At 39.4% G+C, this 19,656-nt stretch overlaps 1 protein-coding gene across 1 annotated transcript in view; it reads right to left on the bottom strand.

Moving 5' to 3' along the window:
- fer1l6 (fer-1 like family member 6) overlaps nucleotides 1-15,194 on the bottom strand; it is a 31,263-nt gene extending 16,069 nt beyond the window's left edge. Inside the window, exons 1-25 of the mRNA XM_078262546.1 lie at nucleotides 14,618-15,194; nucleotides 13,352-13,443; nucleotides 12,596-12,707; nucleotides 12,041-12,095; nucleotides 11,522-11,653; nucleotides 11,375-11,437; nucleotides 11,087-11,165; nucleotides 10,508-10,664; nucleotides 9,470-9,656; nucleotides 8,303-8,404; nucleotides 8,095-8,185; nucleotides 7,789-7,906; nucleotides 7,474-7,705; nucleotides 6,961-7,069; nucleotides 5,840-6,083; nucleotides 5,042-5,162; nucleotides 4,627-4,727; nucleotides 4,197-4,299; nucleotides 3,862-3,981; nucleotides 3,514-3,666; nucleotides 3,226-3,397; nucleotides 1,876-2,000; nucleotides 1,218-1,352; nucleotides 946-1,095; nucleotides 734-841 (exon numbers count right to left, since the gene is read on the bottom strand). Coding sequence (XP_078118672.1) covers nucleotides 734-841; nucleotides 946-1,095; nucleotides 1,218-1,352; nucleotides 1,876-2,000; nucleotides 3,226-3,397; nucleotides 3,514-3,666; nucleotides 3,862-3,981; nucleotides 4,197-4,299; nucleotides 4,627-4,727; nucleotides 5,042-5,162; nucleotides 5,840-6,083; nucleotides 6,961-7,069; nucleotides 7,474-7,705; nucleotides 7,789-7,906; nucleotides 8,095-8,185; nucleotides 8,303-8,404; nucleotides 9,470-9,656; nucleotides 10,508-10,664; nucleotides 11,087-11,165; nucleotides 11,375-11,437; nucleotides 11,522-11,653; nucleotides 12,041-12,095; nucleotides 12,596-12,707; nucleotides 13,352-13,443; nucleotides 14,618-14,652 — 3,096 coding nt within the window. The 5' untranslated portion in view covers nucleotides 14,653-15,194. The remainder of the gene's footprint in view (nucleotides 1-733; nucleotides 842-945; nucleotides 1,096-1,217; nucleotides 1,353-1,875; nucleotides 2,001-3,225; nucleotides 3,398-3,513; nucleotides 3,667-3,861; nucleotides 3,982-4,196; nucleotides 4,300-4,626; nucleotides 4,728-5,041; nucleotides 5,163-5,839; nucleotides 6,084-6,960; nucleotides 7,070-7,473; nucleotides 7,706-7,788; nucleotides 7,907-8,094; nucleotides 8,186-8,302; nucleotides 8,405-9,469; nucleotides 9,657-10,507; nucleotides 10,665-11,086; nucleotides 11,166-11,374; nucleotides 11,438-11,521; nucleotides 11,654-12,040; nucleotides 12,096-12,595; nucleotides 12,708-13,351; nucleotides 13,444-14,617) is intronic.
- Nucleotides 15,195-19,656: the final 4,462 nt, after the last annotated feature.

Genomic DNA, 19,656 nt, shown 5'->3' with positions numbered 1-19,656 from the left:
AAGAAATCTAGTGTCAGCAATTTTGAGCAATGAAGAGATTATTAACACACTGGCGAATGCATGTACGGCCAAAACACTGGTAACGGTTTCTCACACTGGTAACGATTCTCCCAATGAAGACATTTATTCACTTTTTCATCATGGAAGACCGAATGAAAGGAACCTCTTTGGTCAGGCAGGTCCCTTTCATCAGGCTCACTCAACACGCCTTTCATTGAATATATTCAGACTTTCATTCAGACTTTCATTCAATATATTCAGATGTTCATTTAATATATTCAGACTTCCATTCAATATATTCAGACATTCAATATATTCAAGGTTTATTCAATATATTCAGACTTTCATTCAATATATTCAGAATAAGATTCATTCAATATATTTAAACTTCACCTGTATATAATAATGTCTTAAATGGCGTGCCATAATATATATACCATTCCCATTTCATAACAGTAGTGCTGGGTTAAAACTTTGTACCTCTAACCTGCCAGCTTCTTAAGAAAAAAATGGCAGAGGAACTTTAATGATAAATGAGTGTGTAGTGTCATGCAGAGAATCGTCCAATGACAAAACAACTCAGCTCAGTGTTCTTCATGGACCGGATGAAACAAAACTTTACGTCAGAAGAAATCTTTAAAAAACATAACATCACAAACATACAGTAGTTTTAACAAGCCTGAGTGTCCTAAAACACACACACACACACACACACACACACGGGCAGCCATACCTCCAGCCTGTAGGTGCTGAGAACAGGTCTGATATTGGCAGGAACCGCGAAGATGCCTCCTTCCTGTTCCTCTAACGCCGGCAGACTCTGCTCTCCAAACTCTTGGATCTACACGTTCATCACAATGATACTTCTTCATTATCAGTGCTTCATTCTTCATTATTGTCTCATCCTGCATCGTCAAGATGGAAACTGAATGGTTATTGACTGACCTGCAGCAGTTCAAAAGCAGCCAGCAGGTCTCCTCCTGTCTGGCTGCCATAGTGCAGGGGGCTGTACTGCAGAGTTGGAGGTGTGTAGGGGTCAGAGGACAATCGCACCTCAGGCACCGTCACCGTGGCTCCCAGATACTCCGCCTTACTCTGCACGCAGCAGAGGACGGGGATGAGATCAGAGAGGGTCACAAGTTTAGAGTCAGCAGCTAGCAGCAAAACCATGATTAAAGCATTACTTGTTTAATTTGTCAATGGATACATGGTGTTACCAGCGCGTCGTCGTCGTACACCTCGATGACAATGCGTGGCGGCTCCTGCTGGATGTACTGCAGATCTCCACTCAGCAGCAGGGGGCTCATCAGCAAACACTGATTCCATGTCGGACTGAGAGTCTGACTGATTATCTGACAGCACACACACACACACACACACACACACACACACACACACACACACACACACACACACACACACACACCATGAACACACAAATAAACATAGACCTGGACAATGACAGCTCAAATCCTACACACAGTAAGACGCAATTACACTGGATTGCAAGTGTATTTACAACCCATTAACAAAGCACTTATGAAACAATTAACTAAGTGCTAACAAGACCATTACTTAACTATTAATTAAGTCCCATCTCAACTGGCCACCAGCTGTACACCAGTAAAATACTATATCAGAAGCAAAAGAATCTAGATATCTGTAAATGTGATTTTTTTTTTTTTTAAATGCTGCAAGTTTTATTTCAAGTTTAGGTTATTCCTTTTTCTGAGTGTTATTAGTGTAATAAGTTAAAAATGTGTGTGTGTACATGAAAGGCACAATCTGCTGTTGGACCAAAGTGCAGTTCTAACACAAGCAGCTTGATGCTTGAAGCCTTTATTTAGTGTTCTAGGAACACAAACACTCACTTACATTGGTGGTCTGGCTGTGTGACAGAAAGGTGACTCGAGCAAAAGGGTCAGACAGGCCGGAGGTGTCTGCAGCGATGAGACCACGAGCCTGATACATGTGGCACCTCAACTGGAAACGACACTGCTCTGGAGACACAGATTCGCGATATAACATGTAGTTAAAGGAGAATTACGGTCGATTTCAACACGTAGCTCTGTTGTTTGTAAATTTGGAGTGCTGTCAGTAGCGAGAAAAACGAAAACAATCGGTGCTGCCTACACCGTGTTATCCTCCTGCTAGAGTTAGCACCCATGAGGCTGAAAGAGGGCAAGTTTTAAACGTGCTTTTAGCCATTTTCGAAATGTCATTACAAGTGACTACCCATGTGAAGTGAATCCTTCCGAGTGAACACAGTGAATCTGACTGCAGTAGATGTGAAAGAAATGCATAAAAGTTGTGCTAAATCAGCTCTGTTGTGATGAGTTGTGTATGAGTGCTTTGGGACCGTCTACAAACTACAACACCGAAAAGAGATACGAAAATATTTTCAAAAATAGGCATATGCTTATTTTTTTGAAGTAAGTGCTGTAGTACAGCTAGCAGGAGACACGTTATAATTGAGGTAAGTTTGGAGACAATACCTTATTTAATCATTAAATTAATAAATATTTTTATTTGTATCTCTTTTTGGTGTTGTAGTTTGGAGACAGTCCCTAAATCTTGCCGTCTCAACACCTGGAACTAAACAGAGCTGAATAAGCACAACTTTCATGCATTTCTTTCACATCTACTGCAGTCAGATTCACTGTGTTCACTCGGAAGGAATAACGTCACATGGGTAGGCACTTGTAATGACATTTCGAACATGTTAAGAGGCTAAAAGCACGTTTAAAACTTGCCCTGTTTCAGCCTCATGGGTGCTAACTCTAGCAGGAGGATAACACGGTGTAGGCAACACCGATTGTTTTCGTTTTTCTCGCTACTGACAGCACTCCAAATTTACAAACAACAGAGATACATGTTGAAATCGACCGGAATGCTCCTTAAAGGGTGACTTTAAAGCATCAGTTTAAAATAAGACATTTGAGGATGTATTCTAGGGCCTTGGGGAACAGTGACCAAGGGAACAATTTTCTGACATTTTATAGCCCAAACAACGAAAGGATTATTCAAAACAATAATTAACAGATTAATCGACAATGGCAATAATCATTAGTTGCAGCCCTAAATAATTTTGTCAACATTGTCTGTTTCTAGTCAGTGGTCAAAAAGAAGCCCAAAAAATGTTAAGAACTGCCATTTGCTACGTGTGAAGTTCAAAGACAAAATGACCAAAAATAACCAGAGAAAAGACTCTACACTGCTTCTCACCTGTGCACAGCAGGCTTGTTGGAGGGCAGCTGGCGTCAGCGCCCCCAGTGGCCGAAATGAACCCTGCAGGCAGATCGTCCAGCATGTGGATAGACTCTGAACAGGTTCCATACCACAGATACACATCCAGCTTTGCTTGGACTGACAAGCCTGTAACACGCTTTCCTGGAGGCTGCACATATTCAAACACACAGGTTGTTTTTCTGCCAGCCTCTCTACATTAAAGTTCTTTTTGTGTGTGTGTGTGTGTGTGTGTGTGTGTGTGTGTGTGTGTGTGTGTGTGTTTACCTTTAGAAACAGTGTTATTATCTTGCCACAGTGGATTCCTCGGGCCTCCCGGCTGCTGGAGTACAGCAGGTCTCTGGCACGCACCCGAGAGTAAGCAACGCGCTTGTTGTTGCTTAGCAACCACACAAATACATCAGGCACTGTGTGCTGGGGCTGCAGAATGTGAAGGCGTGCGCATGTGTGTAAGACATTTTCTTTGGATGTGCAACGTAAATAATAAACACAGTGAATTCTTACAAACAAATTGTTAAGATATACATGAAAAACACACCACACACACACACACACACACACACACACACACACACACACACACACACACACACACACACAGAGTGAGGTCCATACCTCCTCCACAAGGAAGCGTAGTTTGTATATGAGTTTTGTTGCATCCAGCAGCATTTCTTTCACACCACCAGTGTTTCTCTTCCTCTCAACCAAGGACTTGGCCTCTTCTATCATACTCTCCTGCAACACACACACACACACACACACACATTGAAATGCATGATTTGTGCACATCTTTGGTGCAAATGCTCAATGCTTGTTAGTATTGATGTACACATTTTATACAAACTGACCTGGAAAAACCACCCACGCCACCCAAGTCAGGAAGTATTCTTAGTGTGTGTGTGTGTGTGTGTGTGTGTTTTTGTGTATGTGCATGTCTCAGATTTCCCCACCAGTTCCTCTTTACACATGGTGAGGCGTTTCCTATCCAGCTGTGTCAGGTAGCTCGACTTTAGCTCTGCCTTCAGCTTGGCCTCTGATGTTGCTATGAAACTCCTGCAGAAATACAGAACAGTTTGCAACACTTAAATATTCTGCAGGTCCTTTTCAGTGTTTAAAGTAACAGTGAATGCTGTTGTCATTTTGGTTCTCTGTGAACTACTAGTCTGTCTACACTCTCCCCCGAACAACAGTAGAGTTATTGTGGGATTATAGTTGTGCGTTATAGAATATAACAGTCCTCTTGATTTATAGTTCACAATCAGATTTCACCCATTGGCACATCTAGAACAATTGACAGGTGTACCGTACATTATCGAGAACTAATGAATTGATTGATTGCGGTGAGACACCAACAGTGTTATTATGCTCTTATTAGAATACCTGGCGTCCATACAGAACTCTTTGAGGATGGTTTTGAGCATATGCTCCGCCCCTGGAGCTGACTGCCTGTTTAGCTCGGCTGCTAATTCCAAACCCTCCTCCTAAAAGACAAAAAATATGAGTTTTTTACTGGGATGGCAGTGAAACTATTCACAGAGTTATGAGGTAGGCTTTTCAGTGACTTTTCACGTCAGGTCACTGCAATGTTACAAAAAAAGAGATGTTTTAGCAGTCTCTTTAGACATTTAATGGTTTAAATACATTCCCATGAGGCAAGAGCACACATCAGATCATGTTGACAAAATTTGATCAGTGAAAATAACATGTTTGTGTGTGTGTGTGTGTGTGTGTGTGTGTGTGTGTGTGTGTGTGTGTGTGTGTGTGTGTGTGTGTACGTGTGCGTGTTTGTACATACAAACAAAACAGCTATATTCTCCAGCATATTAGAGTTGTAGAGTCGGTAGGTTCGGTTCTCCCAGTGACTCAGCACATTAATACACGGCTTCTGCTTCTCCAGGGGAAGATGCATGTAGTACCTACATGTACACACATGCACATGCAACAACAGTTATCTACAGAACACTAGGAGAAAACAATGAAGAGCAATATGTTGTAAAGCTAGGAAACGCTCCTCTTTGCAGGAACTGAAAGACACTACGATTACATCACTCACCACCGAGCTACAAGATGAAGAAAAGGAGCAAAACCCCTTGTTTCCCTTTCTCCTGCTGGTAATTACCAAACGTACAAGGGTCGAGATAGCTAGTAATAATATTAAATATCTAGATTTACTTTGAGGCATCAGTCATCTACTCCCATTTTTTAAATGCTGGATAACTTAATTTGAATTGAATCTTAAAGCAAGCCTGTCACTTTTAAAAGACAAAATAACACAATAACACCTCCTCTTACAAATACTGTAAAAAGTTAAATTCATGACAATATTATGGAGTCTTTCCTAATTAAAAAAAGAAGTACAGTATGTTTGACAAAACATTCTTAACCACTGTCCATGTCCAGAGCTTTCAACTAAACTAAAAGGAAAATGCTTTGTAATTCCAAACAAAGACTGTAATTATATAATAAGCCACATTCCTTCAGTAGTGTCTGAGACAGTGTACATAATGTGCACACAAGACAACATAGAGAAAACCATCGAACTTCTTTCAAGGCTCAACAGAGCGTGGAGAATCAAACAACAAAGCGGCTCAACTTGTTTCCGTCGACGATGAGCGGCCTTTGTGGAGACGTGGTTGACTTAGACGTCACAGGGAAGTCCTGAGGTTCTTTGGGTAGGAGGGGGGAGGACGGGGCGGCACTGGGGGAGCTGAGAGGCGAGGAGCCAAACAAGTCACCGCTGTCTGGGACGTCCAGCCCTTTTCTCCTCCGACTGACAGCAGGACTGGGAACAGGGGTGCTGGGCTGGCCTGCAGGCTCCAACACGTTACCGTAGTTACCTGAGCGAGGAAACAAAAGAAGAAGAAGGTTTCCTTATTTATCACCAGCAGCAGTGAAAAGTAACTTAGTACATTTACTCAAGCACTGTACTTAAGTAGAATTCAGAGGGAAGTATTGTAGTTTTTACTACAAACTATATTTATTTGATAACTTAGTACCTAACTAGTTACTCTACAGATCCAGAATAGAATACAAAATATACTCAACAAGTAGATTAAGACGTTATTAGATCAATGAGAATTCACAAGCTACCCAGTAGTATATAAAGTAATTATATAAAGTATACTGTATATATACAGTATATATAAAATATGTATAAACAAATTAAAAAGAACCCCCACATTTACCAGGTGCAATATTAAAGTGATGTACTCATTATAGTATCAATAATTCAATCTAATCCAAAAACTTTATATAGGGTACATTATTCTAAAATTTGTACTTTTACTTTTGGTACTTTAAGTATACTTTTATACTAAAGTAACATTTTAAATGTAGGGCTTTTATTTGTAACAGAGTATTTCTACAATGTAGTATTGCGACTTTCACTTAAGTGAAAGATCTGAGTACTTCTTCCACTGCTGGACACCACTGCCATCAAATGTGACTGTTTTCAGGAATTTAATCTACTGTACTGTACTGTGATTTTATTCTTAGTTTCAGTGATAAATGCAGGATGGACCAAATAACAGAAACACTTTCAAATCCTCAAATTCAAAGCAATAACATCACAAAGTACTCAAGAGTTGCACCAAGACGTATTAAACGGAACATTATGAGCTCCTTTGATTACTAAGTACTTTTATGTGAGACGTGTTACTATTCAAAGCAACGCTTGTAAGACAAGGAGTGAGATCAGTAGATTTGGAGACTTACCGAGGGAGAACTCGATGCTGATGGGCCTGTCTCCAATCTTCCTGTCAATCATGGTGGCTTCCAACAACGCCCCGAACAGCAGAAAGCTCTCAATGTTGTCTGAATTCAACTGGACACAGAAACATCACAGTAGACTGTCATAATGAGGCATTTCCGGGACCTGAATATAGACATTTCCATTGGCACTGCAACATTAATTGCTGAATCAATCCAAATTGACTCATGACAATTGTGGCAATTGCTGCACATACAGTATATTGACACAAAACTCTACTAGTTGAATCATCAGTGCAGACAGTAGTAACTATGTTGAAAAAAGTGATTAGAAACTCTTCTCCATAGCAAAGGCTCAAGGGCCTTGTAGTATTCAGAGCCATTTGCCATACCAATCTCACCAAAAAAGGAATAAATATTACCAATTGGTGTGACGAAACTATATTGTATTATTAAATTACTAAACCGTGTTTCTATGTAGGAAAACACTGAGGATATTATTAAAAGAAAACTTCTTACGACAGGAGGAGATTCCACAGGCAGGACTTCTGGAGCCACAGCTTTTCCTTTGTCATCATCAGCAACTCCTCCTGCTGCTCCTGCCGCTCCTCCTCCTGCAGGGGTCTTACCATCCTTCCCTCCTACTTTCCCTGATTTAGTGTCCTTCAATGGCTTGACCATTCTGCTGAGTTTGGACTCCGAACTCCCTCCTGATAGGATCTCCACTGTGAGCTCCATGTAGACCCGACCCCTGACAAATGCACAGATTGGAGAACTTGTTGTTGGTTAACTATCTATACATTTTTCTCATAATTGAATGTATCTAACACTGACCTGTAGGACACGCCCTCTCCGATGCCCTCATTAAGCTCCACTGTGTCATCACCTATAGAATAGTTTCGGGCAGAGCCGTACAGGTTAATCCAAGCAGGTCCAAAAGTTGGTAAAAACCCTGGAGAAAGAGAGAATAAGATGAAGAGAGACAAACTGGATCATGATTCCTGTCTGTCCTCACTGTGCTCCCTCAGTCCCCTTCACATATGTAACCTATCATTCCCATAAACGTTTCTTCTTTCCATTCGCCTTTCCTTCTTTCATGACTTTATCTCTGCTCCCATCCCTCCCTTCATCTCTCCTCACCTCTGTCGCCATCCTGTTCATTGGAGATGCGCCTCAAGTCAAAGTAATGGGTTCCTATGGCAACGTCGCTCATGCTTCCCTCATCCCAGACCTGTGAGGAGAGAGAAGTCAGCATCCTGTGAGGTTTATAGTCTGGTTATGCATAGTGTAATTGTACATATATACAGTATATACAGTAGTTCCACCTCCTACATAGTAACGCTCAGACCTGAATCTTCAGTCTCTGACACAGAGGGGGAAACATCTCTGTGAAGACGATCTGCTCATTCCACACCGGGTCTGCTGTGGACTTCTGTGTAGATGTGCGACCCTGCGAGGCAATGGAGGAAGATTGGAAGACGATTTAGACTTACATAAAACAACTTGTGCTATATTCCAAACATGAGAAGAAAGCTACACATGGATGACTAATAATGGATCGAGCTTCTTTATTTTTAAAAGAGCAAAGCGTAATTCAAATTTCTTTATTTCTTTAAGTTAATCTTTCCTCAGGACAATGCAAAAGTGATGACTTTTGGTTTAGAGCTTTAGAGGTTAAAAGGATATGTTTCCATACATTTTTAAAGGTCCAATATAATGCAAATTTTCAGGTCCTTGCTTGTATTTTAGGTCTCTACTAGAATATGTGTCCATACTTTAAAAACACATAATTTTTCTCATGCTGTCTGTCTGCATATACCTGTATTTAACCCCTGTCAGAAACACTTTGTTTTAGCGCCTGTCTTTTTAAGCCTGAAAAGCCCATTCTGCTCTGATTAGTCAGCGTTTCTATGTGTTCTGCATTTCCGCTCTCAGAGTCTCTGATCTGTCATTGCAGCCGGGGAATGACTGTAACAGCACTGTAGCGGCATTTATACCTATATATAGTATAGTTGTGACATCACAACCGTACAGAAGCCTTGACTACTCGTCTTAAGGCACAGTTTCTGAATGAAGGCTGTGTGCATGTTTCTGTTCTGCACCGCGACCTGCTTAATAATAAAAAAACAACTGAAATCTTACTTTAACAATATGAGACCTTTAGTAATTGACACATCTGTAAAATTTACCATTTTTATGTTAGATCTACAAATGTGTCTGAAATCAGTCATATAGATTTTTCACTACTTAGAATTTGTTCTTGTATTCACAACTTTTTTAACCTGTTCCTTAAAATACATTTGTGAATCAATAATTCAACTCTGTATTTTAAATCTTGTGCAATTTGGAGCCTCTTTGCCCAAAAGCATACCTGCTGTCTTACCATTAACAAGACATTAACTGTCTTGTAAGAATTGGACAATTATATAATTGGACAACAAAAATAGCTTCCTGATTAGTTTTTAAATGAGCTTATATTAAAATGACATCTGCTAGTAGTTGATATTCAACCCACCACTTGTTTGAAGAAGCCCACCACTACATATGGGTCGATGAGTGCTGTGTTGTCTCCTATGAAGGCCTTGGTGACGTTGGCCATGATGCTAGAGTTGTTCCGTGGAAGGCCTTCAGCTCGATATACCTTCACATAGAAACGAGCCCAGGGTCGCTCCGAGGGAAAACCTTCTGGTATCAGCAGGTTCCTGAGGAAAAGGCCATCACAGCAACACACAACTATATTTCAACCCAGTCCAAACTGATTTATAAAGCCTTTTTAAAAAACAGGTTTTTCAGCAACAACTTGAGAGAAAGCCCAGCTAATAACTCTAAGAGGGTGCAATATTCATTACATCAAATTATAAGAAGCTCAAAGTGTTCACAATGGAGATAATTCATCCCCTAGGGACATGAATGTGCCCAGTAAATTCATGCCATCTAAAATGTATTACAAGCAAGTGGAAATGTTGGCCTAATGTTGGAGCATGGCAAAAGGTCACAGGGTCACCAAAATAATTAGTATCCATCTTCTGGGGACCGTGAGTATTCACACATCCTAAGAGGCAGAGGGGTGATTGGTCAAATGTTTTCTTTTTCATAAATAGCAGAGTGTCATCTGCATATAAAGAGATGCAATCACTATTGCTATAAACCGAAATTGAAGAAGGCATTAAAGGAATAGTTTGGATATTGCGAGGTGTGGTCGTTTGACATACTTTTCTGTAGTCAGTGTATTACCTAAAGTAGATGGCAGCCAAATGAGTGTTGCCAAAGGAGTCTGGTGGCTTTGTAGAGAGCATACATAACAGCTTTAGATTCTTACAATTCTAGGTTTTTATAATTAAAAAATGATAGTGGGGCATTTTAAACTGAGGGTATAAGAGGTGAAGGCATACAGTTCCAGAGGTAATGCTGATGTTGTTAGATTCTATCTCACAACTACTATTAGATACCTTTACTATATCGTTCCTGTTTCTGTAACCTTTCCCAGAAAACCTAACTGGTCTAATGAAGCAGAAAAACTGCAGAACATTTAGAAAAAAGATGGGGATTATACTTGTCTATCTTCTCCTCAGCATCACTCGCTTTTGGTCCTGGCTTTATGGCGTCTCCCTTCGCTGAGACGCTGATGTCACACTTGACATAACCTTTGACCCCAGTGCTAATGTCACCAGGATTGGTCAGCATTGCCCACTTATTGATGAATTGGTGACCTGGGGTAGCAAGAAAAAGAGAATGAAATCAAATAAAAGTTTCAAGTTTATTTCATTAAAAAAGCACTTTAAAAAGCAAACTGGTTTTGCACCAAAATGCCTCGCAAAGACGTTCAGTATGTGTATACACATACAAGCATGAATACATATGTGCATAGATGTTGTGGAAATAAAACAACATTAAAATGCAAACAAGTTAAAACTGAATTTAAAACATATATGTGCATATATGTTATTTTTCATAAATGTTGTGGAAATAAAGCTAGATTAAAACAAGTTTAAACACAAATTATACCCAGGGAATTAGATAAATCAGAAAAACAGGTTCAAAATAATGTAATGGCCTCTGGCAGGCTATAACCCTTAGCCTTTTCAAATCACTGCAGCTGCTGTTAACCACATTTCAGAAAGAGTTGAGCTACCTGGCTGTCTGTAGACTGTCCACACATCCAGCTTGAAGGCTCCAACACAGAAACTCCTCAGCATTTTAGAGTGCATCACCTGGTGAGAGTAAAAGATACAGACAAGACACAGAGCTCAAACTTGAAACTGATAGGCCACTGAAAAACCTTGCAACTCCAAACTACCAGGCCATGCAAGCAAACATTTACTTTCATCATCCAATTTATAGGCTTTCTGAACTAATCATTTACAATGATAGACACCTAAAACTTATCTTTGAAATGCTCATTGGCTGTTCTTTTACTCACCGTCAGCCTGATGATTTTATCGAAGAAGACCTCTTTGTGGGCAAAGAAGTCAAACACGAAATACTGGCGAAAAGAAGAGAGGGGGGACAATTTTAGACTGAGACACAGATGATTAAAATGTTTGTTTTTTTCAGGATTGATTCTTACCTCATTGTAAAAGGGAGCGTTGGTTCCTTCTTTGACTGAAGTCTGTTTCTTCTCATCACCGATCTCGATCACCACACTGGGGTCGATGTTTTCTCCCACCAGCTGCCTGGCCTCTGTGATGTTAATGGCAATCTACGGGCCAGATGAGAAGGATTTATTCCCAATAAGGCCTAAAAAAGACTATATAAATTACACATATACATACATATGTCTTACACTGTTCGTAATGTTTGTTTTGTAATGATATTGTGCATATTTTCCCTCATGTGTTTTATGTTTTAATTTATATCATCAATTTAGAGGATTATAAAAGTGTGCTGTTTTGTCTTTTTTCGTTTTTAATTTGCATTAAAATGGTCACTTGTGTTATGTTCAATTATTCCTGTACCTTTTTCTTTTCATGAATACTCTTACTACTCGACAGCGCTCCCCCGAGAATTATTCAAGATTAATCTCACATTTCATACAACATATAAAACACAAATATATTCCATAACTGTGTATTCTGTATGCTGTTACCTGGAAGTGCTGAGGTTTCTCTTCACTCTTCTGGATGCAAGTTCTCAGTTTGGCCCTGTGGAAGTTTCACTGTGCAGGTCAGTGTCTCAATTACATTTTTCATCCAGACTGATCATCATAGCACAACAAACAGACAGAACACTTAATTAACCACCAAGATAAATAGAAACTTGACACATCCTGGTGACAGGATTTAACATCAATAAATTGTGATGTGCTGTGTCTGTGCATTAAGGTTGACAAAAGCACGGGCTTCCAGACGATAAATACCATGTGCTGGACAGAAAAACATCTAAAAGACGGAAAAAATAAAGTCTGCACACTAGATAATGCTCCAATGAACATATTTTAATTACCGCCAAGTGACGTTTTGAGTTTCAAGCTCTTCATCAGACAAAAAAAAATAAAGGAAAAGCTTGTCTGAAGAAGAGCATGATGCTTAAAACGCCACTTGGGGGTAAATAAATATATGTACATGGCAGCATTTTGCTTCTTAAATACTCGTATTTGCTCCCAAATACTGCATAAGTTATCTGTAATGTGAATATTTCATACCTCTTATTGTTTGGTATTATTCTGGTTCTGACTGCAGAGCTTCCTGGTTGGTCCTCAGTGTTTGTTACCTCCAGCATGGGAGACGCTTCAGAAGGCACCTCCGCCTCACTGTCTGCGTACACAAACACAGACAGACTTTATTTTGCACAACTTCATGTAGCCAAGAGAAATAAAGAACATGTCTAACTACATGTACTGTGAGCTTTCTATTAGGGGGAAAAGGTCAGTGAAGTTGTTCTATGTATGACTACAAATCTTGATCATCTATCAATATGAGGTCTTGGTTGTCAGCCATCTTTTACGCTAATTAGCACAAGCACAGTGACATAACACAAAGAAGTCTCTTAAAATAATGAAACTACTTTGAAATATTCAATAATATGCAGATTTTCATGTGAGATTGAGTCCATACTGATTGATCCCATTGCCACATCCTGTTGGATGTAGAAATAATTAACCACAGAAGAAAACGACCATCTTAAAATCCTGTCAGATGACTTTTTTTTTAGCACACGGGATAAACAGGGACAATTACATCCTGTGAGGATACTATTCTGTGTTGTCATTGAAAACCTAAATGACCGTTAATTGCTGTCACAGCAGTGTTCAACATGCGACTGTTTGACAAGGGTTAGTCTCACTCACAGGAATACCTACTCTATTGTACACTGTAAATACAACCGTGTGTGTGTGTGTGTGTGTGTGTGTGTGTGTGTGTGTGTGTGTGTGTGTGTGTGTGTTTTCCCGGGGCCTCACCCACAGCTCCCTTGTTTGCCAGGACCAGGTCTGTGTTGACTTCCTTCTTCTTCTTCTTCTTTCCTTTCAGGCCAAACATCAACTTGGCCTTTCTTCTCACAGAAGAGAAGGAAAACTTTCAATCAGTCAAATCTTATTTTCAAGCTTCTCTGCTACAGATGACTTCCATACGGAGTTCACTGAAATGAAACAATCACGCTAAAGACCCGTGTTTGAGGGTTGACACGTTCGTCTTGGGTGAATGATGTAGGATTTAATACGTTTTTTGGCTAAACGGTGGAATGTTCTTGACTTGCAAAGCCTCAGTCAAACGTAGCATGATTACTGAAGGCCAGACTGAAAGCAAAAATCCCCTAACGTAACGTAACACTAATGTTCCAATTTTATTCAGAATATGACAAGTTTGCAAGATGTATATGGGTCAGGTAAACAGCATATTTTGTTTGGATATTACAAAATTAGGTCTAATTACAAATGTAGCCTTTGCCTTTAAAGACATATTGGATATGCCGATATTATTCGGCTTTAAGAAGAATTCTTTGGACATGTATACAGCGTACATGGAATATGCATCTTAGTTGGCGTTTTTACCCCAGTTTGCGACACACAGCCTCTTGCCTTTTCTGGTTTTTATTTCACATATAAGTAAGAAACCAAACTGAGTTAGATGCACGTATGCAACTAAATATGATTCTGTGTCTATGAATAGTTGAGTTCAAGATGCATTCAACATTTTGTAAAAAGAAAAGAAAAATGCTTTGCAATAAAGTCCCATGAAGTATTCCCTCTAACAACAACCTTCAAATACTCTTTAAATTCAGTTTACTATTGCAAAAACATTCCTTGGTAATAAATAAAATATAATTATTTTTTGTAAAAACCGAGGTGCCACAAAAGACTTTATTAAGTTGTACTGAGTATTGGAAACAACATTTAAAATTTAAACAAAATTGTTTAAGAACAGTTTATGTTCCCATTATATGACTCCTTTTTTAACCTAATTCTTACAATATTTTAACTTCAAGAATTCTGATATTTCCTTTATAAATATTGACCATTATCTCAGAGTTTATTTTTTTCACTGTACCACCAGTCTCCAAAAACAGGAAAAAGATATCCTTAATTGAAAACTTAAGTGTAAAAACTAAGAATATTTTATTCAACTGACAGACTGATAGCTTATGGATCCTGGATTGTCAAAAGTAACACAGAAGTCACTTAGATGCAACAAAATATTCAAAAACAAAAATCATTTAAACTGCTCACCGCTGCTGGGTATCAGAACTGTCTGAGGAATCCATTCTGCTGAAGTCCAGAGACGTATTTCTTTTTCCACTAACAGGCACCAGGAGGGTTCGGGTCCTTCGGGTTACAACTAAAAACTAACTTCCACCAAAACAACTCAAAACAACTCACATCTGGTTGCTTTCCTGCATTCTGTGTGCTTAAAGGGAGTGTGGTGATTTGTTATCTCTTCATCTCTCTCTGCTCAGACTACAACATAAGACATTGTCCCTGTCTTGGACAAAGCTGAATAAGACATCATGCTGTTATCACCTGAGTGAGCCTGGGTCATTTCCAGCACAGAATTATGTGTCAGTCATCATCATTTGCTCACTCTTTACAGCCCTTCCTTCACTAGTAGTGCCTTTATCATTTGACTTGACTGCACTGAAAATAAAGAAACTCATCCTCAGGGAAAACGTCTGTGTACTCTCCACACCTGCTTCCTCATGTCCAAATAATTAACTTGATCCAGTCTTGAATATCCCTTGTCCAGCTCGGCTTCTTCCTCCTCGTTCTAAAGAAAATATTGTGATTCTATCCTGCCCAATGTTTTACTGGCTGTGGTTCCAGCGGCTCATTTTCTTTACAGTGTTGTGTTAGTTTGTGGTTTAGGTAAAGGGACCTGCCCTGCTCGTTCCATTTAAGAGCAATTCACATGTCTTAGAAAGTATATACATCACTGTTTACAGAATCATAAAAGGATTTCAACTGTTTTCTCAATCAGTTCAGTTTTTACAGGTGAGAGTGACGGTGCAAATATGAGAAAATATCTCCTTTAACATGAAACATAAAGCATAAAATATTACAGGTAGAACAATATGATTGAAGTTGGACATGTTTGGCATGGTTAGCAGAGCAAGACAGAGTGGACTGATGCTCATATCAGTTATTTCTTTATGTGTGTGGCTGTTGACTGGCGTTACTGCATGGATCCATATTAATACACAGCGGGCAAAGGATAAGTCTTGCAATATTCTATAGTTATTGTCAAAACATCCCATGGCAAGAATTAAACCAACAATGCATTAGTCCATCTCTCGTCTGTGGCACTCACCCAAGCCCCGTGGTCCCTGAAGACATACATCTTTAAAAACAAGTTACAAATTCAATAAAACATTCCTCAAACTGCAGGAAATTCGTGCATTCATTGGGGACTATTTTCCGCCATGGATGAATATGGGTTAGATGCACAAATAAGCATTTCCTGCAGTGTAATGTGTTTTTAATAATTTTTGGACAAGAATTGAGCTCTATGGGGCAGAGAAAGAAGACACATCAGGCAGTACTTGTTTCGTAGGATCAATGTATTGCTGGTTTTGGTCTTTTAATGGAATGTGTTGATAAGAAAAATAAAAAATATCACCAGACTATTGGAAATACGCTAACCCTGTTTGCTCACCCAATGTCAAGTGTATATACAAATGGTAGATTTAATGCAACTTTTGGTGATACAGCAAAAAAGCATTATCCCTCGAATGTTGAAGTATTTTTTATAAACATGAGATTATGTTTGCTAATGAAGATTTAGCTAAGTTTGGGTATCAAACAGGTCTGATATAACAGATTTTATATAATAATATATATAACATTTACCTACTTTTATGCTTCACACTGACTTACTACATAGGCAGAATGATTTGATGGTCAGTAACTGGATTTTCCCTTAGCATGTTTACAAGAAGTCCAGTTTGAGTATTTACATCTATGAGTTTTGGGGTATACTAAAATGCTGCACAGCTGTTCATTCATAATTTTACAAATACGGAAAGTTACAATGGTGACAATCCTTGTATCCTCAGTCTCGGTAACATAAACAGTTTAATTACCACATTTACATTGCAAATAAATCTACCAGGAAGGTGCGCTTACATGCACATATTTGATTGGCCAATTCAGTGTGTTACTGGCAACACATTCTCACTCCCATCGCGTCAATTAGCAGCACTTGGTCAGGTGCCTTTGGCGCTTGTTATTGACACAAAAAGTCTCCATTTAGACGCGCTTGGTCGGGACTCTTGGCGTCACTTTTCAACGCTCTGGGTCGGGATGTACGTTTAACTGACATGCGGCACAAGAACGGGACAGTTAGGTTTAGGAACAAAAGGTGGGGTTACAAAATGTACGTTTCTGTAACACGCGGGACAAGAACAGGACACAAACCCCGGTCTCCTGGGTGAAAGTCCTGTGTTGTTTGACCCATCCACCACCCCAACCAACGTCCTTTCCAAGTACTTCCCTCTTTCATACTACTCGCTACTGTTGTCGCTTTTAATACTACGTCATCTTGCACTGCCGCCGCCGTCGAGCTGCTGCTCTGCCCGGTGAGTTCCATACATACGCTGAAAGAGGATTTTTGCGTCGGTATCTGATGCTGAGAGCCACTGCCCAAGCGCCAGTATATTACGAGTTGGGAGTGAGAACGGGTTGTTACTGGATGACGCTGCATTTGGTTTCAGAATAAGTTGAATTGTTTTGTCGGATAATCCTGCATTTTCCAGAGCCTCTGCTGTGTTTAAGCAGTGGTCTCAATGAAATGAATGAGGAGGACACTTTGATATTTTCTGCTGATACTGTATATAAGACAACACTGACTTTATGTTTACAGAAGTGTGAAACTAAAAAGACGACAATCTTCGAACCTTTTAAGTACTTTTTCTCTCTCTTTTTTTGGTTTGGTCTTGATCACGGAAACTAAACTACACGTAGTGTAGTATATAGTATATCTGCCAGGGCTGTAGTACTTGAGCCCGCTCTTGGACTCGAGACACTTTTCTATTGTCTCGGACTTGTTAGTATTCAGACTCTGACTTGTCTCGAACTCAGCTATTGGACTGGCCAAATATTATGGTTGGCCTCGACCAAGTCCAGCGCTATATGTTTTTTTTCTAAAGTAACTTCCTCCTTCAAAACAAAACCATTGATGTAGTACACTAGTTCAGAAAACAAGTAATAGTTTAATTCAAATTCCATCTGGAACAGGCATTGGCATTGGTCGCCTGGTATACACCTGGCTGCGTCATATACCTCAATCATCAGGCATCAATCATTTTCAAGAATGGGAACATTTCCATTTTATACCTAAAGTAAATAATATGGCCTCATATAATCCTATACTGTGTTACTCTGCACTTGCTTTTTGATTATTACAAATAATAAAGCAAAATGATCATCTTAAAATAGAAGATATACTGTCCCTCGCATCAGATAAATTCTAAACAGGGAAGTAGGTGGTCTTGAAGAGGATTCATTTTTTTTCTTGACAGTCTCTCATTTGGACTCGGTCTTGACTTGGATTTGAACCTCTTTAGACTCAGTCTCAACTAGTCCTAGTAAACATGGTCTTGGACTTGTCTTGGACTCGACAAAGGTGGATTTTACAGCCCTGATATCTGCTGATACTGTACACTTAAGACAACAAAAAGTTGACAATCTTTGAATGATTGTTGTCTTTTTTGGGTTTGGTCTTGATCATGGAAACTAAACTACACATTGACTACATTCAGTTCCGGTTAGCAGAGTGTAAAAAAAATCCAACCACAGTTAAAGAAAACATTAGCCCGTTGACTCAACACCAAACATCACTGCAGTAACCACAGGTCAGAGCCGTTGCCATACCTTAGTTTGGGATCCATTTGGCCAGTCAGAAGTCAGTGTTACTCATCAGTTCCGGCAGCTGGACACGCTCGGCTGCATCCTGTCGGAATGTGTTCGCTCAGACAGAGTCAAAGTCAGACGTTAAGGTGAAGTAACTGCCTGACCTAGTGATTGGTGGTTGAAATGTTTGTTCAGAGTATGAAGTTGTAAAGCAGAGGGAGCATGTGGCCGATGCATGGCCCACGCCTTATTTATTTTTCCTTGATTACCTGCTGGGAAGTTCAAGAGTTCGAATATTATATTTGTCTATGACTTTATCATTTGTAGTGTTTCTGATGATTTTATAACTTATTTCACACTATATCACACAATTATAGATAAAGCACTGGTATCACTAGTGCTATGGTGTTAGTGTTGCCATAAAAGTAGAAGCAGTATGAGTAGTAATCTGAATACTGTTGAATACTTGTGTGAAGTAGTACTGTAGTATTGAGTGTATTATGATCAGTAGCATTGCTGTTATTTCTTGCTTTAACAAAATGTAACATGAAGCATAAAATATTACAGGTAGAACAATATGATTTACGTGTGATATGTTTGGCATGGTTAGCAGAGCAAGACAGAGTGGACTGATGCTCATATTCAGTTATTTATTTATGAGTGCGGCTGACTAGTGTCATTTCATGGTTGACTATTAATACACAGGAGGCAAAGGATAAGTCTGGCAATATTTTATATTGTAGTTATTGTCAAAACATCCCACGACAAGAATTAAACCAGCAATGCATTAACTTGTCGCTCAAAACGTTCCAACTTCCTCTGCAATGCTGTTTTTCTTTCCATCGCCTGTCTAATTATCCAATTATCCAGTGAGTCAGTGACAGTGGTTAGATAACAACTGCTTCCTCCTGAAGTTTTTATTAACAATAACATAACATTTATCAGGAGATCACAGGAATGACAAGCTACAAGCAGAGGCAGAGCTACTTACCTAATGTGTGTGTGTGTGTGTGTGTGTGTGTGTGTGTGTGTGTCATGTAGCCTGATAATCATGTGATGTACCAGGATGTATGGAAGTGGTAGAGTTAACAAACCCACCCCTGGTAAACAGAGCAGTGACACACCGTCAGTCAGAGAGGATCAGCAGACAGCATTTGGATTGAAGATAACTTAAAAATAACAAAACAAAATGAAACCCAGGTATTTTCCCACCATGATTCATGTTTATTTCACTGAAACCACCAGATGTGTTTCCAGGAAATGACCTCTGACTTTTGGTGTTAAGTTTAAAGTATTATTACCAAATCACTTAGAGGAAATCACACCGTTTAAAGTGTAAATTAGCTTTTATACTGATACTTACCTATGGTTACTGCAAAAACATAACAATTTCACTTTCACACTGTAAGCATATTACCTTTTGT

This window comes from Sander vitreus, chromosome 11 (genome assembly GCF_031162955.1).
Source record: "Sander vitreus isolate 19-12246 chromosome 11, sanVit1, whole genome shotgun sequence".
In the NCBI taxonomy this organism is placed as follows: domain Eukaryota; kingdom Metazoa; phylum Chordata; class Actinopteri; order Perciformes; family Percidae; genus Sander; species Sander vitreus.
Note: the sequence above shows the minus strand (reverse complement) of the source record. Positions and strands in the feature narration are given on the sequence as shown.